Genomic DNA, 27,693 nt, shown 5'->3' with positions numbered 1-27,693 from the left:
AGAGGGGCCGGCGGTATGGCCGTGGCTTTTCCGCCACGGTCATAATTGCTGGCGGAACACTGCCAGCCTGTTGGCGGTGTTACCGCCAACTTACCGCCGGCCGCCAGGGTCGTAATGACCCCCATAATGTGTACATTTTCAGGCACAATGGGATACACCAACGCACAGAACGTGGAGAGTTTGATGATGGATATTTATTAGGTACTGTGTAGTACACACCGATGTCATGAATACATGTCAGTGCATAACCATGTAAAGCCATGCTCATATTTGCTGTTTTGTTACACAGGTGACAGTGCATATGCTTTGAGGCCATGGATACTCGCCCCATACCTAACACCAGCTAATCAGAATCAGAGGCGCTACAACATTGGACATCGGCACACCAGAACCGTCATTGAAAGGACCTTTGGCATGTTGAAATCACTTTTTAGATGCCTGTACAAAAGTGGAGGTGCACTCCAGTATGCCCCAGAGATTGCATGCAAGATTGTGGCGACATGTGCCATCCTACACAACATTACAACCAGACGTTGGCTACATCTCACCCTAGATGACACAGATTCTGAGGATGAGGAGCAGGAGCGACTACTATGACAGCCTGGGGATGATAGCATCGCAATGGAGGGCTGGTGGCGACGGGATCACATAGCAACTAATTACTTTGGCAGCTAAGTGCCAACTGTAACTGCACTCACAAATGCAAAACACACATAGGGGGTGATTCTAACCCTGGCGGTCGGTGATAAAGCGGCGGCCAACCCGCCAACAGGCTGGCGGTCCAAAAAATGGAATTCTGACCCTGGCGGGAACCGCCAACACAGCCCGCCACATTAACACTCCGCCCGCCACGGCGGTACAGACAAACAGCGCAGCGGTCACCGCCAACAGACAGGCGGCAGACAATGTACCGCCCACAGTATCATAACTCACCAATCCGCCACCTTTTCCGGGGCGGGAGCACCGCCGATAAAAACACGGCGGAAACAGACTACGAACGGGAAAACGCTCACCTCTACGCACTCCACGAGGAAGGAGGACAGCATGGAACCCGAATTAAACATCCTACCTGCTCTCGTCTACCTGCTCATCTACCACGAGTACGAACGCCGGCCCAGACGACAACGGTGAGTACTGCACCTACGACACACGGGAGTGGGGAGGAGGAAAGCTTACGGCACACACATATGCGACCCCCACCCCCCCAAACTATGTACACACCAATGCAGAGCAACAAGTCACAGTGACACCACCCAAACCCCCCTGAAAAATGCAAAGACATAATTAAATTGTGAATAAAAATTTATGTACAAAATAGGCTCTGAAAAGTATTGGTCAACTAGCCAAAAAATCAATATCAAAATAATTCTATATACAGTGCAATGGATAACCGAGGCAATTAGTCCTGCACATCAAAAGAAAATCGAAGTGTCCGTGGGCCAAAGTGTAACAACACAAGGGCAAAGCCCACACAGGAGACCTGAGTCCTTTGGAGAGAACACTGCAGGGGCATCTGATGAAAAAACTACAGGCACCTCAGGGGGAAGGGAAGGGGGGGGGCACCACAGCCACATGAGTCCATGACGCCAGATCCACGAAGGGGCCACCATGCCTACTGTGCCATCCTGGGGAGTGCAAAGCCACAGTCTCTCAAGTCTCTACAGTAGGTGGGTTGCCCACTGTTACATCCTGGGGAGTGCAAAGCCACAGTCTCTCAAGTCTCTACAGTTGGTGGGTTGCCCACTGTGCCATCCTGGGGAGTGCAAAGCCACAGTCTCTCAAGTCTATACAGTAGGTGGGTTGCCCACTGTTCCATCCTGGGGAGTGCAAAGCCACAGTCCATCAGGTGGATTACAGTCTCCACTGGTCAAGGAGGAGGCATGGTGGGCACAGTGAACCGTTAACAGTGCATGCAGGAAGGGCCCAGCGGAGCGGTGCTTGAGACGGCGGTGCCCAGCGGAGCGGTGCTTGACAGGAAGGGCCCAGCGGAGCGGTGCTTGAGATGGCGGTGCCCAGCGGAGCGGTGCTTGAGACGGCGGTGCCCAGCGGAGCGGTGCTTGACAGGAAGGGACCAGCGGAGCGGTGCTTGACAGGAAGGGCCCAGCGGAGCGGTGCTTGACAGGAAGGGCCCAGCGGAGCGGTGCCTGAGACGGCAGGGCCCAGCGGAGCGGTGCTTGAGACGGCGGGGCCCAGCGGAGCGGTGCTTGACAGGAAGGGCCCAGCGGAGTGGTGCTTGACAGGAAGGGCCCAGCGGAGTGGTGCTTGAGACGGCGGGGCCCAGCGGAGCGGTGCTTGACAGGAAGGGCCCAGCGGAGCGGTGCTTGAGACGGCGGGGCCCAGCGGAGCGGTGCTTGAGACGGCGGGGCCCAGCGGAGCGGTGCTTGACAGGAAGGGCCCAGCGGAGCGGTGCTTGACAGGAAGGACCCAGCGGAGCGGTGCTTGACAGGAAGGGCCCAGAGGAGCGGTGCTTGAGACGGCGGGGCCCAGCGGAGCGGTGCTTGACAGGAAGGGCCCAGCGGAGCGGTGCTTGACAGGAAGGGCCCAGCGGAGCGGTGCTTGACAGGAAGGGCCCAGCAGAGCGGTGCTTGAGACGGCGGGGCCCAGCGGAGCGGTGCTTGAGACGGCGGGGCCCAGCGGAGCGGTGCTTGACAGGAAGGGCCCAGCGGAGCGGTGCTTGACAGGAAGGGCCCAGCGGAGCGGTGCTTGACAGGAGGGGCCCAGCGGAGCGGTGCTTGACAGGAAGGGCCCTGTTCAGCGGTGCTCTTCTGCACGGCGGGGCCCTCTTCAGTGGTGCTCTTCTGCACGGCGGGGCCCTGTTCAGCGGTGCTCTTCTGCAGGGCGGGGCCCTGTTCAGCGGTGCTCTTCTGCACGGTGGGGCCCTGTTCAGCGGTGGTCTTCTGCACAGCGGGGCCCTGTTCAGCGGTGCTCTTCTGCACGGCGGGGCCCTGTTCAGCGGTGCTCTTCTGCACGGCGGGGCCCTGTTCAGCGGTGCTCTTCTGCACCGCGGGGCCCTCTTCAGCGGTGCTCTTCTGCACGGCGGGGCCCTCTTCAGCGGTGCTCTTCTGCACGGTGGGCCCTGTTCAGCGGTGCTCTTCTGCACGGCGGGGCCCTGTTCAGCGGTGCTCTTCTGCACGGCGGGGCCCTGTTCAGCGGTGCTCTTCTGCACGGCGGGGCCCTGTTCAGCGGTGCTCTTCTGCACGGCGGGGCCCTCTTCAGCGGTGCTCTTCTGCACGGCGGGGCCCTCTTCAGCGGTGCTCGTCAAGTAAGTCAAGGGAGCCAGACCTGGCCTGACTCCCTGCTCAGTCGCCCTCCCACCGTGCTGTTGCTGGACCCTTCGGTGACGGAGTCCTGGGCCCTTTGGTGTCCTCCCTAACACCCGGGATGGGGCTTGTGGGGCCCTCCTGCTCTGCGCTCCTGCTGGCTGACTTCTCCGCCCTGCTGCCCTTTCGCTCCTTAGATGGGGCCCTCGGGCCCTTGCCTCCGCTAGATGTTGTGGCTGGTGAAGTGGGCGAACTTTGCTCCTTGGGGGCAGCCGTGTCAGTCCTCTCACGGCGGCCCTTTAGTTTCCTGGTCCTCTTGCCTGGGGGGGGGCTGGCTGTCCCCTTGCTGCTGATTGAAGTGTTACTGCTGGCAAAGGGTGGACTCCAGAACCCATGCACCACAGTGACACTCGAAGCTGGGCTGGTGGTGGCTGAGGTGCTCTTGGGACTCTTTGCAGATGGAGGGGGTGGGTCATGGGAGGGAAAGAGGTTAAGATTAGCGAGGAAAAGTTTCTTAGGACCAAGGTAGAGGGTAGGAGAAGTGGTGATGGGAGTGGAGGAAGAGGATGTGGTTGTAGGAGAGTCAGGTGTGCTGTCTTTGGGTGCAGGTGCTTGTGCTGGAGGCTGTCATGAGGTGGATGGCTGTTGGGTGGGTGTCTGCCTGCGTTTGTGTGTCTTGGAAGAGGGGGTGACAGACACAGTGGGAGAGGACACAGGGGACGTGTAAATGGTAGTGGGGGTGGTGACTGCACGTGTGCGGACTGTACTGGAGGGTGTGCTGGTGATGGAAGCACTGGCTGATGGTGGTGTGCATGCAGGTGTGAGTGTAGACGTCACAGGGAGGGAGGAGGGAGACGAGGAGGAGGGGGACACAGAGGTGGTAGTGACTGTTGGAATGTCTGCATCTGGGTGTTGCTTGCGTGAATGCTTGTGGGTTCTGTGGTGCTTGTGTCTGGATGAGCTGCCCTTGGGTGTTGAGGTGTGTGCAGGCTGGTCTGATGGTGTGGATGGGATAGGCTGAGGAACAGGAGACAGAGACAGGGTGGAGGCAGTCAGAAGAGGGAGGCTGGAAACAGGGACAATGGCTGCCGTCAGTGCTGAGGCCAGAGCATTGAACGATCGTTGATGGGCAGCCTGATCCGAATGAATGCCCTCCAGGTAGGCATTGCTCCGATGCACCTCCCTTTCTACCCCCTGGATGGCATTCAAAAGGGTAGTCTGCCCAACAATGATGGTCTGAAGGAGGTCAATGACCTCCTCACTGAGGGCAGCAGGGGTGACAGGGGCTGAGGTGCCTGGGGCGAAGGAGACGTCCGCCTTCCTGGGCGAGCGGGCACGGAGCGTAGGCTGAGGGGCTGCTGGGAGGGCGGGGCAGGTGCGCTGGGTGGTGGCTGTACCTGTAGATGCGGGGGGCCCGGATGTTGCCGCCACCGCTAGGGAGCTCCCATCCGAGGACGTGTCAGTGTCACTGGTGTCACCACCGGTCCCCGTTGTGGTGCTCCCCTCGCCCTCCGGATCACTGGTGCCCTCGGTGTCTGTTCCTGGGCCCACCGGGGCCTTGTGACTTGCAGCTCCCTCGTGCTCCGATGCCAATTCTCCTCCGCCTGATGGTGCTAATGCACACATGCACAAGAAGATGAAGAAGAAGGGTGGGGGGAGAAAAACGAAGACCAGGTTGAGTGCATGCAATGTCAACACCGTTGGCGGAGAGGACGGACACAGGAGCCTCATGCACTAAGCCGCGCATTCGGGGTACACTACTCAGTACTTCTGACTAGGACAACAGGTCTAGAGATGACAAACGCGCACATGTGTGATGCTGGACCATCGATAGCTGTACTTGTCACCCTACAGAGGTGGGGGCCGGGAGCACAGGGCCATGCCTAAAGGAGAGGACTACACTACAGAAAGCGCCCTGGCCTAATGTCACCCACAGACGCCTCCACTGCGCAGAAAGATAGCAGAATGTGCTGATACTCACCCCCTTGTGTCTGCTGTGATGTCCTCAAGCGCCCATCCAAATCAGGGTAGGCCACCGCCAGGATCCGGGACATCAGGGGGGTCAGGGTACGACTGGCACCCCTCCTAGGTTGGGAGGCCATCCCCAGCAGTGACTCGGCGGTCTTCCTGGTCCCGCGGCGGATGTCCTCCCACCTCTTGCGGCAGTGGGTGCCCCGTCTGACGTGGACCCCCAGGGCCCGGACTTCCTTGGCGATGGCACGCCAAATGTCCACTTTCTGATGGGCGCTGACCTATTTGACATGTACAGGGTGGGAAGGAAAAATTCATCAATTTTCTGCATGTTAGATGTGATTGGCCCCCCCTCCCCAACCTTGTCATATGGCACATGCTCTCATCTGTCGTGCGTTGCACTCCTCATTCGCCCCCCACCCCACCAACTTACATCCACCCCACTCCACACAGGCATAGGCCATTCAATGTGCACCCAGTGTACTTACCTGTTGGTCTGGAGGACCGTAGAGTAACGCATACTGGGGGAGGACCCCATCCACAAGTTTCTCCAACTCCTCAGACGTTAAGGCAGGGGCCCTTTCCCCAGTCGCAGCAGCCATTGTCACTTCCAGACCGAGGTCACAGCAGCACTTGCAGTATAGGTCCTCTCCTGTGGATGATCAGGTCTCGAGTGATTAAGCAGATAGAAAATGGCGGTCACCCCCGCGGCGGTGCGTACCGCGACCGCGGGCGCACCTCGTCATTGGCTCCTGAAACCCATAGGCTTCAATGTTAACCAATGCGGCTTCGTATAGCAGTCTTCGACCGCCTACCGCCACGGTGTGCCACGCCAGCGCATTGACCTCACATCCCATTATCCCACTTCACAGGTCAGGCAGCCGCCATTTCAAGGGCCCACATGGCATAATTTGTACTGCGTCACACAGGCCTAGGCCTTGCATTGCCACACATACACGCCTTTCAATACATGGATAATCGTGTGCTCGGCATGCTGTGGTGAACGTACCTGTGATTTGCTTGACTCTGTGCTCCATGTTGTCCTTCCTAGGCACCGTCCGCTGGGACTTGCGAGGAGAAGGATGAATCCTCGCGTGTACTGACCGCTGGTGGACCTGTCGACAATGGAAGAACGCCATATCATACTACGATACCGACTTGACCGAGCCACTATACTTGAACTGTGTGCCCAGCTGGAGCCAGCCCTGATGTCCCCCATCCGCCAACCCACAGGAATTCCCCCTCTAGTGCAGGTTCTGTCAGTCCTCCATTTTTTGGCAAGTGGCTCATTCCAGACAACAGTGGCCATGTCATCTGGAATGTCTCAGCCTATGTTTTCAAAAATTTTGTCTAGAGTGTTGTCTGCCCTGACGAAACACATGCGGAGCTACATTGTATTCCCTGAGGAGGTTGATTTGGCCACTGTGAAGGGTGATTTTTATGCCCTTGGATATATCCCCAACATAATTGGTGCCATTGATGGGACCCATGTGGCTTTAGTACCCCCAAAAGACGATGAGCAGGTGTACAGAAACAGGAAAAGTTACCATTCTATGAACGTCCAGGTGGTCTGTTTGGCTGACCAGTACATCTCCCATGTGAATGCCAAGTTCCCTGGGTCAGTGCATGACGTGTATGTGATGCGTAATAGCAGCATCCCTTATGTGATGGAACAGCTACATAGACAACGTGTGTGGCTAATTGGTGACTCTGGTTACCCCAACCTGCCTTGGCTATTGACCCCAGTGAGGAATCCCCGGACCAGGGCAGAGGAATGGTACAATGAGGCCCATGGGCGAACTAGGAGGATCATAGAAAGAACCTTTGGCCTCCTGAAGGCCAGGTTTAGGTGCCTGCATATGACAGGGGGATCCCTGATGTACTCACCAAAGAAGGTGTGCCAGATCATCGTGGCCTGCTGTATGCTTCACAATCTGGCATTGCGACGTCAGGTGCCTTTCCTGCAGGAGGATGGTCCAGATGGTGGTGTTGAAGCAGCTGTGGAGCCTGCGGAGAGTGAAGAGGAGGAAGACGAAGAGGACGACACAGACAACAGGGACAGAGTTATCCAACAGTATTTTCAGTAGCACACAGGTAAGAATCACCCACGCCATTTAACATTTACTGAAAGCCCCCTGCATCTTTACTTTGTGTATTTCCCCCCAGTTCTTTTAAACTGATGTTTGATTTTCCCTTCCCTTTTCAGTGCTGTATGACCCACTGCGTGACTTCTGCTTGGTTAGCCCATGGACTAATGCTTATTGACATCGGTATGTTGTCATCACAAAAATAACAGAACATTATTGATCAGTAATGTGTTATACATTTGTAAATAATACAGGCTGACTCCTGAATGATTTCAGTGCAATGAGTGATTTATTTTTAGTGCTAGATATTGGTACATGATATTAAAACGGTGATGGGTGAGGGTGGAGTTATGTCCATGGCAGAGTCCAGTTCTCAGTTTCACAGGTGCATTTTCCATATGCCTGTGGAAGGATGGAGCAGGGGCAGTTCAAGGTTGGACAGGGTGACACAGTGGGACAGTGGGATGACATCAGGGGGTATCTTATGCTGGCGGGGGTCTTGGCATCCTACTCTGTCTTCCTGTGAGATCTCAGGTTCCTCTTGCGGGGTGGCTGTTCTTCAGCAGGAGGTGGGGTTCTGGTGGGCCGTCGTTCTGTGGGGGCCTCCTGACCACTAGCGCCGGCGGAGGTGGTAGGCTGTTCCTGGCTAGTGACAGGGGCCCTTTGTGGTGCCACATGGTCCCGCAATGTTGTTTCTATCCGGTTGAGGGCCTGGACTATGGTCCCCATAGCGGTAGCGATGTTCCTGAGTTCATTGCTGAACCCCATGTACCGTTCCTCCTGCTGTGCCTGGATCTCGGTGAACCTGGCCAGTACCGTCGCCATCGTCTCCTGGGAGTGATGGTATGCTCCCATGATGGTGGTGAGGGCCTCTTGGAGAGTGGGTTCCCTGGGCCTGTCCTCCCCCCACTGTCGCACAGCAGCCCTCCCAGTTGCCCTGTTTCCCCGGGCCTCTGTCCCCTGGACGGTGTGCCCACTACCACTGCCCCCAGGTCCCTGTTGTTGTTGGGGTGTTGGGTCAGCCTGGGTGCCCTGTAGTGGCGGACACACCGCTGCTTGACGCGTCCTGGAGACAGAGGCATGGGCCCGCTGGGTGGGAGCTGTGCTGATGTTCCCAGAGGGGGTTGGGTCTGCTGTGGCCTGTGTCTGTGTGTGGGGAACCGACTGTCCAGAGGTCCCCGATGGTCCGGGCTGGTCATCAGGTTCTAGGTCGACAGAGCTGCTGTCCTCGCTGGGGGCCTGTTCTGGGGGTGGGATGGACAAATCTGGACCCTCCGTGGCAGTGTGTTGGCGTTCGGGCCCTGCAGGGGTAAAGGAGTATGGTTATTGTTTCTGTGTGTGCCATGGCGTGCATTTTGAGTGCCCTTGTCCCCCAGTGCTGGCATTCCCTTGTGGGAGGTGTTGTGAGGGTGGTGGGGGGGGTGTATGGGTATGTGCAATGGTCATGCTTTGGTGGTGGCTGTCTATGGTTTGTGTTGGCATTCAGGGGTTGGTGTTGTTTAGGGTGGGTTGTGCTGGTGAGACATTGGCAGGGAGGTTGTGTGCTGGGGGGTTGAGATTGGGGGTGAGGGGGGCGGGGGGTTGGCATGCTGGTGGTTGGGGGGGGGTGAAGTAGTTGAGATTCGACTTACCAGAGTCCATTCCTCCGTGTACTCCAGCGAGGCCATCAGGATGCAGGATGTTTACTACCTCTTGCTCCCATGCTGTGAATTGGGGTGGAGTGGGTGGGGGTCCGCCGCCAGTCTTCTGCACAGCGATGTTGTGTCACGACACCATCGAGCGCACCTTCCCCCGTAGGTCGTTCCATCGCTTTCTGATATCTTCCCGATTTCTGGGATGCTGTCCCACAGCGTTGACCCTGTCTACGATCCTTTGCCATAGCTCAGCCTTCCTTGCTATAGTGGTGTGCTGCACCTGTGTGCCGAAGAGCTGGGGCTCAACCCTTATAATTTCCTCCACCATGACCCTGAGTTCTTGGTCCGAGAACCTGGGGTGTCTTTGGGGTGCCATGGGGTGGTGTGGATGAGGTGTGGGGTGGTGTTTGTGGTGATGTGCGTGGTGATATGTGGTGATGTGTGCGTAAATGTGGTGTGGGTGATGAAGTTGGGTTCCTGTGTGTGTTGGGGTTTTCGATTGCTGTGCTCGCTCTCTCTATCTCTATCTCTATCGCCTTCTCTCCGATTTCCAACTAGTGGGGGTTTGTGGGTGATGTGGGTGTGTGTTTTATAGTTGATTGGATGTGTGGGAGTGTTGTTTGTATGTGTGTCAGGTGTGTGTATTTCAAAATGTCCAATGTGGCTGTGTTTTGGAGCTGTGTGTGTATTTTGAGCGCGGCGGTGTGTACCGCCAATGGAATACCGCGGTTGAAAGACCGCCGCGTGGATTCGTGGGTCAGAATGACATGGGCGTGTTTGTGTTGGCGTGACGGTGGAGGTTTGGTCATCTCCAGTTTTCCGCGGCCCGCTGATGAGGCGGCCTTCCTTGGATGTCGGGTTTTTGGCGGTTTCACAGTTGGTGGTCAGAATGACCGTGGCGGTTTACCGCGGCCACGGCGGTAGAATGGCAGACTTCTGACCGGCGGTAAGGGCCTTTTACCGCCGAGGTCAGAATGACCCCCATAGCCTGGTTGTGGAAAAAATATCCTTTAATGTCAGGAGTGCATTATGTAAATGGTGGTTTATACCAAGTAGTAAACAAACATTTTGTAACATGACCTAACACATTCCAATCATGTGCCTTAAGATAAACATAGAGACCTAACATCACACCCTCCTACAGCTACGACCACCATGGCCTGTGCCTCATTGGTCCACAGATGTCTAGCGGGCAATGCTACTATGCAGGATGCGGGCATCTGAGGCGGAAATGCTGCTCACACTTGATATGTCCTCACTGTCCTGAGGGGTGTCACCAGTGCCTCTTGCTGCCTGGGAGGTATGAATTAGGTCCACAACAGCAGTAATGTGGCCTAGTCCCCTGGCCAAAACTCCCGCAAAACGTCCCAGTTCAACCTGGAGCGTGACAGTGCGTCTTGACAGGCATGTTGTTGTGATGGGTAGACGGCCAATGGACTGATTAAGCTGGTCCAACCGTGCAGCTGTGCTGCGCTCATTGCGCCTTACATGTGGCCGATCTGCCACCATTTCCCTACATAGGTCAGTGATGGCAGTAGTGAGGTTGACCATGTTGCTAATCATGGTGGATAATCGTGTTTCCACATTGCCAAATCCCTGTGTGAGAGTCTGTTGCATACGGTATAAATTCCTGTTCATCAACCGCATCTGTTTGTTTTGCAGGCAGTGACTGCTGAGTAGGTATGCCTCAAGTCTCAGGAATAGTTGTGTACTGGCATCCTCCTCACCTACATCATGTGTGAGACGACGCCTTTTAGGCCCACAGCCTGCTAATCTCTGTGACTGGCTATCACCCATCTGTGGACCGGGAGTCAGGTTTACACCCTCATTGTCCACATCTGTGTCCTCTGTTGTTTCAGGTGCATTGGGAACAATGGTTGGTGTGTTGCACTGCTCAGCGGAAATGCTGACTGCCTCCTCTGCTGCTATGGTGGCATCATCACCTCCCTCCACACTGGGGTCATCAGTGGATACCTGAGGGAGACATGTGGGACACAGGGGATACACTGTCAGTGCCTCTCAGATGTGTGGCTTATCAAAATAAAAGTAAATCAAAATTTGGACTACTGTACTACATTCCCCATAATGCACTAAACTTGAGGTGGACTTATAGGCATGGAAATATTTGGATGATGCATGCTTTTGTGAACTGTGGTTGTGTGCATGGTGCCTTGAAAAATTATGATTAAGTGAGATATGCTACTTACTTTTGGAGGTTCCTGGTGCTGAACTGGTGAGGTCCCCAATTCCAATAACAGCCTTGGCTCCAGTGTGGTCTCTACCATACTCTCAATTGCTGTGGGTGGAGGTACTGTGGATGGTCCCCCACCTGTTCCATATGCCTCCTTTCACCGCTCTACAACCCTTTCCTTGGTTCTTGACCTGAGGTCATACCAACTTTTGCGTACTTCCTTGATGGAACGCTGACTGACTCCAATGGCATTGATTTTATTTTGTATGTTCAGCCAGATTTTCTTTTCTAGGAGTCAGGTACACACTTTGCTGCCTTCCCAAACAGGACCTTATGATGTAGGCAGCACTCCTCAGTGAGGACTTCCAACTCTTTGTCTGAAAATGTTAGCTTTCTCTTCATCCTTGCTGTGTTTACCTCCTTTGTTTGGCTAGCCATGGCTGCAGTTGCTCCTCTCAGCTGGGGTTGCGTCTGCTGTATGGGCTGGCTAGACTCCTCCCACTTCTGTGGGAGGCACTTACTGGTTCTGAGGTCATTACCCAGAACCAGGAAGTGAATTTCTCTGTTCTTTTGCACCCGTTCGCTAATTGCGACTCAGTCACAATTTGTGATTCAGGGTGGCAAATTCTGATTCGGTTCCACCCCCATGCGCAATTTAGGTAATAGCAATTTGCGATATCGCAATTTGCTATGCACCTTGGCACCAAATTGCAAAATTGGTCTTCTATTTGTACGTACATTCTGATTTGCGAGTCGGTAATGGCAATTTGCATGGAATCACTATTTCTGACTTGCAGATTTTTGTCTCTGTACATGTGCCCCTAATTCCTAAACCTGGACATTATCTACTGCAGATTCACAAAGGATTAGCCACTGAAACTAAGGGCCAGGTGCAAAAAGCATTTTTGTGGTTGCAAACGGTCTGGTTTGCAAATGCAAAAGTTATTTTTTTTAATGTGCAAACACTAAATTGTGATTCGATAACTTGTTACCAAATCACAATTTGTGTTTGTGACCCAGTTCGGTATTTGAAAGAGGCGTGTTTAGGGCAGCCCTTCCAAGTATCAAATCAGCATGGTATGTGTTAATGTTTTGCAACCAAATTCTGGGGCACAAAACATTAATAATTTATTCACTACAAAAATGTAGTGGTAACCCAATCCAAATGGGAATGGGTCCCCTTTTCCTTTGTGAATGAAAAACAATTTTTTGTTTAAAAGGGAGCAGTAGCCTTTTCCTACAGAAACAAAAAAAAGAGATAAACTTTTCCTTTTAAATGTGGGTCAAATTTCCTTTAAAGGAAAAGGGCTGCATTAAAAGAAAAAAGTCTACTTTATTAAAAAGCAATGACAGACATTGCGGTCTGCTGACCCCAGCAAGCCACCATCCCCGTGATGGCTGTTATGTGCAGTGGGTTGCAAATTGTGACCTACCTCACTAATATTCATGAGGTAGGTTGATGCTGCCCACCAGGAATCACTAAATTACATTAAACACTGAGTAAGAATCACAATTTTGAAATCACAATTTTTAACATTAGTACATCTGGCCCTTAAAGTGTAAGAAATATATCACTCAGAAAAAGGAATGAGGATGGGTGGAATCGGTTGTCCTTCATGTATGCTCCCTTGGGAGCAAACAGATGCAGAGATGGGTGTCACGTGACAATAAACCACCATGCTAACTAGCTTTTCTGTGAAATACAGCACAGTATTCTAAGATAAATAGGATAACAAAAGCAAAGCTAGCTTAATATAGACATGGCCCAGAAAAAGCTCTGATATCAAAAGTATCTAAAAACATAGCACAAGTTAACGTAGTTCCAAGCTCCAAGGTGCAAAGCCCAGGTAGACTCAAGCAGGATATTCACATAAAAACATGGAACTTCAAACTGAAATGGTAAACTCAACCTCATCTTGGAAATTTCAGAATTGGAACTACAACAAGGTCTTTATTACCAGTGGGCTGGTTTTAGCACAATATTTATTGCACCTGACAAATGACAGTCATTATTTTTCGAGTACAATAAATATCTCTAATTATGAGTTTCCAGTGACAATGAGAATTAACAGACAGATTTTAGTGCTTCTAGCCCCAGAATCTGCATGTCTTGTTAAGTAACAATATTTTTCATTGGTTAATTTTGGCATATTTCACCTGTTAAAAACTGAACTGGTGAAAACTGAGAGGTTGGTTACTCTATGGGATTTTCTCTATGCACATGAACACTCATAAACGGGCCCAAGACATCAAAGGACAGATTTATTGTTTGGTGGACAATGTGTTCTCCCACAAACATTACACAGAGTACTCTGCACACAAAACCATAGGTCCACCCACCCTAATTAAGGTTGGGAGGACCACCAGTTTTTAATCAATGGAACCCCTGTTGACTTAGTTGACTGAAAGCTTCCTCTGATGACCCTACAGAGTATGGGCAGTTAGAGGAAGGACATTACAATGTCCGCCATATTCAGGGTGGATGGTATGATGTCCTTTTTTCTGCCTGTTTGTGCCAGATTAGAAAAACATATAGGGGGTCATTACGACCTCGGCGGTCTTTGAAAAGACCGCCGAGGCCGCGGGACACAGAATACCGCCATTGCCAGCGGTATTCCTGTCTCCCTATTATGACATTTCCGCTGGGCCAGCGGACGGTAACAGTGTTACCGTCCGCTGGCCCAGCGGAAATGTCACATCAACATTGCAGCCGGCTCGTAATAGAGCCGGCTGCAATGCTGATGTGCAGCGGGTGCAGTAGCACCCGTCGCGTATTTCACTGCCCGAAATTCGGGCAGTGAAATGCGCGACGGGGCTATGCCTGGGGGCCCCTGCACTGCCCATGCCAAGAGCATGGGCACTGCAGGGGCCCCCAGGGGCACCCCAAGTCCCCTTACCGCCAGCCTTTCAATGGCGGTGTTTACCACCATGGACAGGCTGGCGGTCGGGGACTCATAATCCCCAGGGCAGCGGTGCTTGCACCGCTGCCCTGGGGATTATGACCGCCAGGCGGAAACCTGGCGGGAAAGTGGAGGGGCCGGCGGTATGGCCGTGGCTTTTCCGCCACGGTCATAATTGCTGGCGGAACACCGCCAGCCTGTTGGCGGTGTTACCGCCAACTTACCGCCGGCCGCCAGGGTCGTAATGACCCCCATAATGCCACGCACCCTTGTAAAAAAAAAACTAAACCTCCCTTGGTCTGGGGTCTTTAGTTATTTGTTTTTCAATAACAAACTTTCATTTTGGTAGTTTATTTAGAAAAACTAAGACATTGGTAAAGTCAAAAACAAAGACTGCTGTCCACAAATATTTTGCAACTTGACAGGCACTGCCATGGAGATAGCTTCTATCAACATACAGAGATCACTGCTGGGCTCTATGTAATCTCTAAATTTGGCAGATAGTGTTTGTCAGGGTAGCAGACATAGGGGGTCATTACAACCCTGGCGGACGGTGTTAAAGCGGCGGTAAGACCGCCAACAGGCTGGCGGTCTTTTTTTTTGTATTATGACCATGGTGGTTACCGCCATGGTCATCCGCCGCTTTCCCGTTCCGCCCGCCAGGGCTGAGACGACCGCTGGGCTGGAGACCTGGGTCTCCAGCCCGGCGGCCGTAAGAATACCGCCGCCGGTATTGCGACCCGGCTTACCGCCGTGGATTTCCAGCGGTAGGACCCGCCATGAGATCCATGGCGGTAAGCACTATCAGTGCCAGGGAATTCCTTCCCGGGCACTGATAGGGGTCTCCCCCACCCCCTATCCCCACCCCGACTCCCTCCCCTACACCCCCCACCACCCCTGCCACCCCCCAAAGGTGGCAGGGCCCGCCTCCCCACCCTGACCCCCAACATAACATTACTGACACACACCCGACACGCACGCAGGCACCACCAACACACATACACGCACACACACCGACATACATGCCAACATCCACACACACACTCAGACACGTACACCCACATTCACACATTCATGCACAAATCCATACAGACATACATAAAGACAGACACGCACACATTTCCGAAACACGCATCACCTCCGCAAGCATACACACACTCACACACCCCCCTACATACACAGACGCACACCGCCATGCATCCACACAACACACAACACCCCCCACCCCCCTCCCCTAACGGACGATCGACTTACCTGTTCCGTCGATCCTCCGGGAGGGGACAGGAGCCATGGGGGCAGCTCCGCCAACACCACACCGCCAACAGAACACCGCCGCGCAGAATCACAGGACGTGATTAGCTCGGCGGTATTCTGTTGGCATGGCGATGGAGGTGGAGCAACCTCCACTTCCCCGCCGCCCGCAAGTATGGCTGTTGGCGGCTCTCCATCGGAAAAACGACGGAGGGCAGCCAACGGTCATAATACGCCGAACGGCAAACCGCCACTACTGGCGGTCTTCCGCACGGCGGTCCCTCGGCGGTCTTCTTAAAAGACCGCCGAGGTTGTAATGACCACCATAATGTGTTTGCCACCCTGACAGCCAAACTCTAATCAGGTCCAAAGATACAATTAGCATCGCTGACAAAACAATGGGCTCTATTCACAACGGAATAGACCTAAACATGTTGACTGAATTATCTCAATTTATGCCTGCTAGAAATTAACAAAAGGATTCCTGGCATACCTAAATGACTATGCTACTGTGGATTTCTCTGACGGAGTACAGAGAAATCCGCAGTCACACCTCGAGTGAAGAAATAGGATGTTCCGAAGAGTGGATGGAAGTTTGGGATCACCGACAAACATGTATAATTGTGGGCATTATCAAATATTGATCCAATCATTTTCTATCTTAGGATAAGTCATAAAGTTACTCCATCCCCGGTCTGGAGTAATTCCTCTTCTATGATAGATAGGGGAATGGATCGTCCCCATATTTATTTGGGGTGTTTGGGAATTGCTTTCACCCAGGAAAAAAAGCAGGTTATCCCAGCAGAGGAAAAGAACAAACAAATTACAGAATTTGAGGCAGATTTTAGAAAGCACTTTATACAGTATCTCAATAGTTGTGTTTGTCACAAGACGTACAACTGAGAACAATTAAATATACAAACTACTACAGAAACATTGACACTTACTATCAATGGAAACCTTACTATTGAATATATAGCCAGCAGTCCAAATATTACTTGTTAAAGGAAAATAACTTTAAGAAACACAGTAAGTTCTAGTGATGGAATCCATTATCAAATAAGGAAACTGAATGAGATGTGGTTGGCTAAAGCCCATATTAGATTTCATGAATGTGACTACGGTAAGTGTTGCACCTATATCAATAGCAACCAAACAACACTAGAATCCAAGCTAATCCTTGAGAAGTTAGATGGGTAATATATATCTAGACAATACAGCGTGTTGGTGGCGATCTCTGCCCGTCTACGTTTCATTCAATTCACTTATCTTCGTTGAGGACATTATACATCTGCATGGTTGCTTAAAATGGGAAGGAGTCCTGACCCGACTTGTTTCAGGGGAAGATTGGAAGAGAGTACCATGCAGTGTTAGATTGGCCAATGATTGAACCTTATTGGGTCAGAATCCAAGTTTGCTCTCTTGGGAATAATGATGCATTTGGATGGGGTTTGGGAGGTGGAAGTTGGTCTTTGGGCCTAAAACTGTCCAAAGGAAGCATAGCCCCATATTGGAGAGCAAGGGCTGCTCCATCAGCTGAAGAATAGCTTAGGGGTGTCAACATCTATGCAATGGCAGAAGAACAATCTATAAACCAAGGGGCTGCCCTAGGAAACATGCCAAGATATGGAGGCCATGGTAGGATCATTTTATTCAATGCAGCCCAATATATGAGCATGTATTTGGAATCTGTGGCGGAATTGGGAGCTAAACTAAACTGTCACTTTTGCTACTTGATCTATACTAAATGTCTTGAAATTGTTAGTGTTGCAGTATTATGAATATATTCGTTTATCATGTTATTGCTTTTAAAAAAAAAAAGAAACCAATAAAGAGTGTTATAGAAACAGAAATCACTCTCTCAACTGCAACTTAATTAAGAATGACAACCAAAGGTATTGTACTTGTAATAGGAGAGGTTCCTTCCACAAAAGATTTAAGCCATCACATTCATTAACAATTTGAAAGAATGTAAAGGAAGTATTTGCATTATATTAGTGTTACATACCATCAGGCCAATACCAGCAGTGTCACAATGCCTATTAGTTGCCGTTGAAGGCAAAGCAGAGTATTTGAGTTATATATTTTTTTTCTATTTTACTAAGGTGAAATAAGGCAACCCACAAGCAACACTTGCCAAATTTAAAACTTTGTGCATAGAAGCAACACCTATGTTTTAATTTGCTGTCCTGCTTACCGGCGTGAACGTTGTTTGTACCTATTTCAGTTGGCCAGAAGATTAGGCATGTGTAAATACACTCAGGCAATCTTTGGGAGAGAAGACAACACCCACCAGCTGCAGCAAAAGTGTCATCCAGTTTTTCTGGTCAATTTTACTAGCCAGAAAATCGAGTCAAGTTCTCCCACAACCAGAAAACCCTAGGTGCAGAAAAAACGGACTAATCCCAATCAGGTGGAGCACAATTCCATGAGGTGTATTCTCTCCACCTGACTCATAATCGGCACCTTTTTAAGTTGTTTGTCTTCCTTATGACTAGTGTGTTTTCAGGTTCATGTAATGAGGGCCATGAATGGCTGTTTCTTTTATGTCTTTTAAATTGGTTTCTATAAACGGGATCATTTTCTTTGGTATTTTATGATGATTCAATTGACATGGTTTGAATTATCGTCCAAAAATTAGTATAATAAAAATGAAGGTCTGCTGTGTTCACATTCATAAAGGCTTCTGCAATAAGATTGCAGCTTTTTACCAGACAGAATTATGAAACAGAAAGCTTGCTCCCAGTAGAATGACAAGGCATAAAAGCTGAAAATAAATGGACAAGGCACTAAACATGGCAACAGTTATTGTTGAGAGTGAAAGCTGGGACAGTCTTTCTAAGACCTCACACTAAAAGAAATTAAACGGCCAACTAAATGAAAGGTAAAATATATTGGATGACTTACAGTACAAGCTAACACCACCAGCACCATCAGCGTTAAAATCATGGGGAACAGTGATGGGTTGCTTGACACAATCAAATAATTCAGAATTAAACATACGTGCCATTTGGAAGAACTATGGGGGTTATTACAACTTTGGAGGAGGTGTAAATCCGTCCCAAAAGTGACGGATATACCACCAGCCGTATTACGAGTTCCATAGGATGTAATGGACTCGTAATACGGCTGGTGGTATATCCCTCACTTTACCGTCACTTTTGGGACGGATTAACACCTCCTCCAAAGTTGTAATAACCCCCTATGTGTCCGATGAGCTGAATCTGGGATGGATCGTGTTTTCATATTCTATGCCTAACTTTGGTGAGGACTCTATTTCTTGGCTCATTTATGGCAATGTCCATTCTCAATCAACTTGAAGGGAGAGGTAAACTATAAAAACCCAGTGCAGAGAAAATAAATACCTCTCTTTGCCCAGTCATACACTGCTAAAGTAGGCATTGTAGATTGTTTGATGATTTCTTTTTAGGTTTTTGGACTTATTGTGACAGCATTCACCACAAGGACCATATAATATAAAGCCAATAACATCACAAACCCTGATGAAACATTACTAGTTTCACCAAATAAATAATTGCAAATAACAAGCCAGCATGACATTAGAAGAATTATTAACACTCAGGTGTGAATGTGAGGTGGATCAAATTGAGCTACTGTGACGTCTTTCAAGATCTGAGCAAACTAAGAACGATCTATTTTTCACAATGAAGAAGTCATATTCGAGATGCCAGGAACAAATCATTGTTCTTAGGATTGCATGAAACCTTATGATATGTAGGGTAGAGTGTGACACAATGGTGCACTGCTGTCTTTAACAATCCATTGTTTTCTCTTACACTTCGACTATTAGTGGTTGATTTTGAGGTGCATTCTTATCAATGGCTCGTGGTTATAAAATGGTGACACCAGCAGTAATCCATGAGTCAAAATTCTCCATGTTTAGTCATACAGGGAGTGCAGAATTATTAGGCAAATGAGTATTTTGACCACATCATCCTCTTTATGCATGTTGTCTTACTCCAAGCTGTATAGGCTCGAAAGCCTACTACCAATTAAGCATATTAGGTGATGTGCATCTCTGTAATGAGAAGGGGTGTGGTCTAATGACATCAACACCCTATATCAGGTGTGCATAATTATTAGGCAACTTCCTTTCCTTTGGCAAAATGGGTCAAAAGAAGGACTTGACAGGCTCAGAAAAGTCAAAAATAGTGAGATATCTTGCAGAGGGATGCAGCACTCTTAAAATTGCAAAGCTTCTGAAGCGTGATCATCGAACAATCAAGCGTTTCATTCAAAATAGTCAACAGGGTCGCAAGAAGCGTGTGGAAAAACCAAGGCGCAAAATAACTGCCCATGAACTGAGAAAAGTCAAGCGTGCAGCTGCCACGATGCCACTTGCCACCAGTTTGGCCATATTTCAGAGCTGCAACATCACTGGAGTGCCCAAAAGCACAAGGTGTGCAATACTCAGAGACATGGCCAAGGTAAGAAAGGCTGAAAGACGACCACCACTGAACAAGACACACAAGCTGAAACGTCAAGACTGGGCCAAGAAATATCTCAAGACTGATTCTTCTAAGGTTTTATGGACTGATGAAATGAGAGTGAGTCTTGATGGGCCAGATGGATGGGCCCGTGGCTGGATTGGTAAAGGGCAGAGAGCTCCAGTCCGACTCAGACGCCAGCAAGGTGGAGGTGGAGTACTGGTTTGGGCTGGTATCATCAAAGATGAGCTTGTGGGGCCTTTTTGGGTTGAGGATGGAGTCAAGCTCAACTCCCAGTCCTACTGCCAGTTCCTGGAAGACACCTTCTTCAAGCAGTGGTACAGGAAGAAGTCTGCATCCTTCAAGAAAAACATGATTCTCATGCAGGACAATGCTCCATCACACGCGTCCAAGTACTCCACAGCGTGGCTGGCAACAAAGGGTATAAAAGAAGGAAATCTAATGACATGGCCTCCTTGTTCACCTGATCTGAACCCCATTGAGAACCTGTGGTCCATCATCAAATGTGAGATTTACAAGGAGGGAAAACAGTACACCTCTCTGAACAGTGTCTGGGAGGCTGTGGTTGCTGCTGCACGCAATGTTGATGGTGAACAGATCAAAACACTGACAGAATCCCTGGATGGCAGGCTTTTGAGTGTCCTTGCAAAGAAAGGTGGCTATATTGGTCACTGATTTGTTTTTGTTTTGTTTTTGAATGTCAGAAATGTATATTTGTGAATGTTGAGATGTTATATTGGTTTCACTGGTAATGATAAATAATTGAAATGGGTATATATTTTTTTTTGTTAAGTTGCCTAATAATTATGCACAGTAATAGTCACCTGCACACACAGATATCCCCCTAACATAGCTAAAACTAAAAACAAACTAAAAACTACTTCCAAAAATATTCAGCTTTGATATTAATGAGTTTTTTGGGTTCATTGAGAACATGGTTGTTGTTCAATAATAAAATTAATCCTCAAAAATACAACTTGCCTAATAATTCTGCACTCCCTGTATACGTAATATGTACACTATAAAATGCCCGGTCTCCCTCTATGGAGACGATCTGCTGATTTACCTGCAGAATGGAGATGAGGACATAGCCCACACTCTGCAGCTCCTCAAGGAGTTCAGAACATATTCAGGCCTCCAGGTTAACCAGGCTAGGACGTGTGTCTTCCCAGTGGTTTGTGATGCCAACTGGCCTGCTGACTGTCCATCTGACATCCTCTGGGCACCATGCTCCTTTGAACACCTGGACATCCAGATCTTCCAGGAGGCCGATGATTTGCAATAGGGAAACCTGGGAAAGGTCATACGTGCCCTCAAGCAATGTGTCTCCTTCTGGTGATCTCTCAGACTTCCCATAATGGCTTGCAAATAAATCTCCAAGAAGGTTATGCTCCCACATCGGCTTTATTACTGCATTAACCTTCCAGTGGGGGGGCTCCGTCATCCTGGTTCAGACAACTGGAAACTATCTTGCAGGAATTATTCTGGGGTGGAGGCTGCCATAGGTCACACTTGCCACCCTTCGCCTCCTGCCAATTGATGGTGAACTGGGAGTCCTGGACTTCGAGGTATATCACATTGAAACACAACGCCAATGAATCACTAGGTGGTTTGGTGGGGCTAGCTCAGTGAAATTAGGTCCAGTCGGCTCTGAAACATAGCTGGTAAAACTAATCGGACCTGAAGTTACCCGAGCCGAGTCTCCATAGGGCCACGGCCCTGAACTCTTGGTAGTGCTGTATTCAACAAGTGGGCAGCACTGTGCTTTATGTCACGGAACTCCTGCTAGTAAGGTTGCCTCATTCACTAACTTTCTTTACAGCAGGGTAGATGAGCTCTTGGGCAGAGGCAGGGATAGTGAGGGTGAGTGACTGTTATCAAATTGGTATCCTTATCCCACTGCCAGACCTGGTGGAGCAAACCACCTTACCAGTCGGCCACTTCCTCACGTATGAGGCGCTCATGTGCACATTCCATGAACTATGGGGATAGGGAGATGCAGAACCCTGCTGATGATGGGCTTAGGATGACACTTGATTATATGGTTCTACAAACCACTAATTACTATGGTCAGAAACCCCCTGGAGGCCCTTAGGAGGCATTGGAACACAGTGTTAGGGCGAGATATACCTAACACTGAATGGGGAGAATACTGGCAAACTCACAGAAGGGATCCTGTAACACACGCCACAGCACAACCAATTCAACTACCCAACTTTATGCATTATCAGGACCATCTAGGGAGAGAGGGGGGTCCACACCTTGCCCCCGCTGCGTGATATTAGGCACAGACTTCAGACATATGAGGTGGTTGTTCGCCCAGCTGCAGGTTTACTGGGGGATGGTCCTGTCAAAGCTCAACATGACCCTGGATTGCACACTGGAGAATAATATAATGGTATGCCTTTTAGGGGCCTTCCCTACACCCAAATTTAAGAGGGTCTGGAACTGGTTCCTTGACCTAGCATTAATATTAGCGAAAAGACGAACAGCAATGGTTTGGAAGTCAGTTGTGGGGCCTAAGGTGGAAGCCTGGATCAGAGGTGTGATGTTGTGGGCCAAGGCAGAGGAGAGCTCTCTACCGAGAGAGGAGGCCCATGGGGTATGCAGGAGACTTATAGCAGACCTATGGTTGAAGGTGGTGAAAGAGTGGGAGCCGCCGTCAGATGTCGACACTCAGGCAGGTTTCCCTTGAAACATGGTTGGGCACGATGACCCGACCCCGAATGAGTGACAGAGATGCCTCACTGGAGGACACAGTAAAGGGGGGTGATTAGACTGAAGACTGCTGAGGGAATGCCCCAGAGGGGATGATGTGGCCTACTTGGCAAAGGAGGGTGCCGGGTTATTACACAATGAGGAGTGGAACAGATGCAAATGGACATGGATGGCCCCCCTCAATCCGTGGAGACAGACCCCACTGATTCCCCAACAACAGAATAGGAGACACACATTCCCCCCAAGACGGTAGTTTGAAAGTTATGGAATTGGTTAATTTTGATCACATGACATATCACGTAATCCCGACTAGCACGCAATCACAGAAAAGTGACACAATCCCCCCAGTAGAATCAAGCACATGGAATAGCAACTAGATCCCGATATTTAGTGGAAGGCAAGAGGGTTGCCTTGGCCAGATTGATTACAAGCTTGAATGATATGATTGATGAATAGACCTGGTGTACAACCAAGAGAGCTGCAGAAATTAAGTAGGGGTCTGTTTTACAGGGGTTAAGCTGCAGAATCGCAATTAAACTGTGTGTAGAAAGAAACACTAACACAATGTGCCACTGAGAAATGATTATCACATATATTCGATAAATGCCACTAAAAATAAGTGTTAATCAAACTCCCTGTGACCACAGCAGGTAACCTCCAGCACCCATTGTGAGAACAGAATCTATCCAATGATCTGGAATGACGTCCCCAACATTCAGCTCCTGTCTACCCACTCACAAGCGGATATCCTAACATGCTTCAGTCAGCATATCCATCCTCCAGCTATTAGAAGGTGATGAAAGGAACTAATGTTTTTGTAAGTATTCATTTTATTATTGTAAAGCCAATGGGGCTTACAGAAATGTTGCCACACCTTGCAATTACTATGCACTAAACGGGTTTTATTCCATCTCACTTTCACTGTGTCCGCACTTCTGGACACTAAGTTAGGAACGATGTTGCTGAGGGAGAAGGAGTGAATATCCGGTTTTAATATAAAGGCAAGGACCAAATTACAAAGTAATGCATTCGCACAACTTTACACCATTCCCAGGTTTATTGATTGCTCAGTGCAATAAGGGAAACTGCGGGACTGCAGGGACTGATAAATGTAAAATGCACTGATTTATAAATGTACAACGACATTTTATAGTGCGAGACCGATGTGATTTGTAGGTATAAAAGTTGGTGCAAGACCTTGTATTCTGGAAATGCTTGTGTGCAATTGGACTACCCTAAGTGCAATAGCATACAGTTGACCCTCATAACGTGGCTCGGAGCCATCTAAAACAGAGTTTTAATAAAATAGGGAAGCTTAAAGTCACCTAACGAGAGGGCATTAATCATATGTAAATAATGACTAAGGAGGAGGTTTGTTTTGTGCTTAAGGTCATAACTAATTATCCCTGAAGCATTTAATCAGATCCGTAACTTTCTAGGCACTGGGCAGGTCTCTCTGCTTCACATGACCCATTCAGGTTCAGGAAAGTATTTACTCCTTTTGAAAAACTGTGATTATAGGCACGAACGCATCCTTTCATCCATGCAGAACAGGTGGTTGTTTCTCATCCTTGGACGCTTGCATGAATGGCTGCGCCGATCTTGCAGATGCTGTAATTTGAACTCTTGGCCAGCCAACGATGCAAATAGATTTTCAAGGCTTACCCCCTGGCGAGTTTCTATCGGCAGCCACTGATCAACTTGACTGCTGTCATTTGACATTGTTCTCAATTTTCCAGGATTCCGTTTGCAAAACTATTTATAACTAGATAGCACAAAACTAGCAATTAGCAGAATTGCCATCTCCTGTGTTCATTAACCCATCAATCATGCAGCAGAAAAGAGCAGCTTCACTGTGTGTTTAATGCCCACTGTAGCCAATTAGCATTGCAAGTCTTCACTAATACACAAAGTCATTTCATTGAACTGCTGTTGCAGTAAACTCAACCGGTATAAAAGGAAAGAAACAAATTGATTTGCATGTAATAACAGTGGTAATAAACCTTCCGAGCTACGTGCAGGGTTTCCATCTGTTACCAAAGTGGAGGTTTAAGATCTATCATTCCCAGAGGGGGACTTACCCAGCTGGACTTCTATAACACTTGGCTTGTTCTCCAAAGGGAACAGTGGCTTCGGAGGCTTGTCTGTGAGTAAAGCTGAAAAGGAAAAGGAGAATCAGTAAACACGGGACAACAATCATCACATATATACAACATCAACATGCGCAATAAAGACCCTGATTCACAAAGGGTCACAAACTTAAATGTTACTTGATTAAACAAAAAAGAGAGCAATGACAATCCTAAATCTGCATCCAGTGTCCACTATTTGGGTCCTTTTTTTTACGATTTCAGATTTTGTCTACCATGAGGGAAAGTCTGCCTGTAACAGTGACTAGTATGGTGAATTTTCTGCTGTGGTAAATTGAGGGATAGGCATGGGCGAGGTGAGAATCGGTGGCTCCCTAATGTAGTTAACACATTAACAAACATATGGGTGTTGTTCTATGGAAGCACTTTTCGGATTTTCCGGGTGCTGTGCTGTCCACGTTTGAACTCTTCTGGTACTGACAAATGCTTTAAACATTTATCACAAGTTAAGCCTGTCTGTTCTGTGCTACCCTTCCTAAGATTGAGCTCAGCTTTACAACTGACACCTAAATAGACCCAAGAAGGAATAGTGCCATTATTACTTGAAGAGGACTACCATCCACTTGAACTAATAATCCACTATCCCACAAGATTATTAACTCTTTTGCCCCTTTCAGCTTTTTCCACTCTTGCCCCTGCACCTGCTGTTTTCACATTCGCAGTTAAACTCTTTTCACTTTTTTGGTGCTTTATTATTTCTGTCCCTTTCAGATCCTGGCACCGCTGCCATTTACAGCTCTTTTTTGCACCTGCTCGGCTCTTTTTACCTTTCTATCGTTTTATAGAATTATGCACTCACCTGTCTCTTGCACTTACCTACTTCATCTGCTCACTTTTTCCTACCCTGTGGTAGCCCAGACCTTTTAAATGTCTAGCACACCACTGGCATGCCAAAGGCGCACGAAACGTCTACACCCAGTTCCAGGAACTCTCATTCAACAGCCACCTGCTGCAGCCAATGACACTACTAGTCCCAAATCCTCCTCATCCTGAACCCCAGATGTCTGACCCCACATTGCACCCAATTTTTCCCACTTGAACCCAAGTTGTGTATTCCTGTCCTTCCTGCAGCTTCTGCTGCACCTACCCCAACCTATATTCACTCTCCCCCACTGCACATCACACAAGAAACCACATCACGCCACACACCACCATGCACAATATATTCTCTCCCTCTACTGCCTTTTTTTCAACACTCACTCTCTCGCCAAACATGCCATAGAAGTTTGGAACCTCCTGCACGACCTTTCTCTGGACTTACTATTCCTCACCCAAACCTGGCTTAACCCAGCATCTCTATGGTCATCACAAAGGACATTCCCCATGGCCCCTGATAGAATATAGCAAAACAAGTCAGAACCAGCAAACTCTTCGGAGGATTCACAATCGTATACAGAGAGAAAATCAACTGCTCTGTTACCTCAGGGAGCACCAGCCATCACCTAGAACACACAGTCTTCACACTCAGGACATCAAACACCACCATCCTGGGAGTAGCGCTACTCTACCGGACCATAGACCTAGAGCCAACTTCAGCTCCATACTTGCAGGCCTTATCACCCATTGGGCATTCTCACTAAGGCCCATATTTATACTTTTTTAGCGCCGCATTTGCGTCATTTTTTTATGCAAAAGCATATTTTGTAAGTTTGTGCCATTTTTGCATCAAAAAGTGACGCAAATGTGTCGCTGAAAAAGTATAAATATATGGGCCTTAATTCCCTGATCCTACTTGTTGACCTGAACTTTCTCCTGGAGACTGTGTCACCAGTACAAAATCTAGGCTAGACATTTCTGGCTTGCCTTTTCACAACAGCTGGGTGCTTAAGGTCATGCAGAATACCCAGATATACCACGAGTGCCACCGATGAGGTTATCAGTAGGCGACTCTTACTAAATCTGGGGCTGCGCTATTTTCTGCCCTTCACACAACAAAGCACTTCAATTTTTCACACGGCGCTGTTGTATGAAGGTCAGTAAATGTGGACCCTTGTGTGCTACCTCTTTTAATTCTAACCCGCCTGGCAGACCTTATTAAGTCTTTAGGCAGGAGATTGCGCAGAGATGCTGCCAAATAAAATGAAAAAACATCTCTGGTTGTCCGTAATTTTTCAGAGTATTAATGTTTTCTTATTCAAACAGTAGCATGCCACACCTATCATTCAAGAGAACACTATAATTAAAAGAAGCTGCTTTGTTTACAAAGGCCTGGTAACTACAGACTTCAGAGCTTAGAAACACTGCGATTTGTATAAACTATGTTATGAAAACAAGTTATTATTTGCAATACATACAACAATAATATTTTCTACAAATAAACAATCCTGTTAGGGCCTTGTTCAGTTTTTTAGGTTTTAGTCCACTGGTTTTTAATCCAACAAGACACACTATTCTGGACTTGAAGTTCCAATTTTCCTATGCGATGAACCCAAAACATGACTTGCACTTCTAGTAGCATGTACGATCACTGCAGGCTTTGTTGTGTGTAATACATCCCGTGTGACGATAAAATGTAAGAAACGTCCTCACCTAGTCCCGGTTAGTCGTGCCAAAATGGGTATAATCTATTTTTGGCGCCGTTTTGCACTTGTACCGATCTAGAGTTGAGTGTAAACATCACTGACTCACCTTATGTTCACTTTAACCACCAACATTAGTTGTTGTTAAGAAAGAGAAATAGCTTAGACAAAGGTATACAAAACAGGCACGATAATAAGCGCTATTTCCTATCTATTGTTCTTCCAATACTCAACATTTGTTGAAAAAACTGGGTGGAAACATGGATAAATATTTGAGCCAACTTGTATGTATCAGTGTACAAAGTACTTTCGTGGAAATGAAAGATACAGTGCATTGTAGTGCCCTTATGGATCTGTTCTTAATATCATAGTCATGCACGGTAATTATTTAAACCAATCAGTAATGAGACACCTTCCCTGCTGAGCAACCTCCTCGAGTGCTACTGCTTCAGGCTGCAGGCTTTGCTGCTTCGGCTGCACACCCCTCTGTTTAATTGATTTTACACCAGACACTTTCCGGTTATTAACTTTCATCAGATGAAG

At 48.7% G+C, this 27,693-nt stretch overlaps 1 protein-coding gene across 1 annotated transcript in view; it reads right to left on the bottom strand.

The window, feature by feature from the left end:
* The window catches only part of IL1RAPL2 (interleukin 1 receptor accessory protein like 2), a 1,519,353-nt gene that overhangs the window by 825,569 nt on the left and 666,091 nt on the right, over positions 1 to 27,693 (bottom strand). The window contains exon 4 of the mRNA XM_069212386.1: positions 24,563 to 24,637. Coding sequence (XP_069068487.1) covers positions 24,563 to 24,637 — 75 coding nt within the window. The remainder of the gene's footprint in view (positions 1 to 24,562; positions 24,638 to 27,693) is intronic.

Source organism: Pleurodeles waltl, chromosome 2_1, assembly GCF_031143425.1.
Source record: "Pleurodeles waltl isolate 20211129_DDA chromosome 2_1, aPleWal1.hap1.20221129, whole genome shotgun sequence".
NCBI lineage: Eukaryota > Metazoa > Chordata > Amphibia > Caudata > Salamandridae > Pleurodeles > Pleurodeles waltl.
Note: the sequence above shows the minus strand (reverse complement) of the source record. Positions and strands in the feature narration are given on the sequence as shown.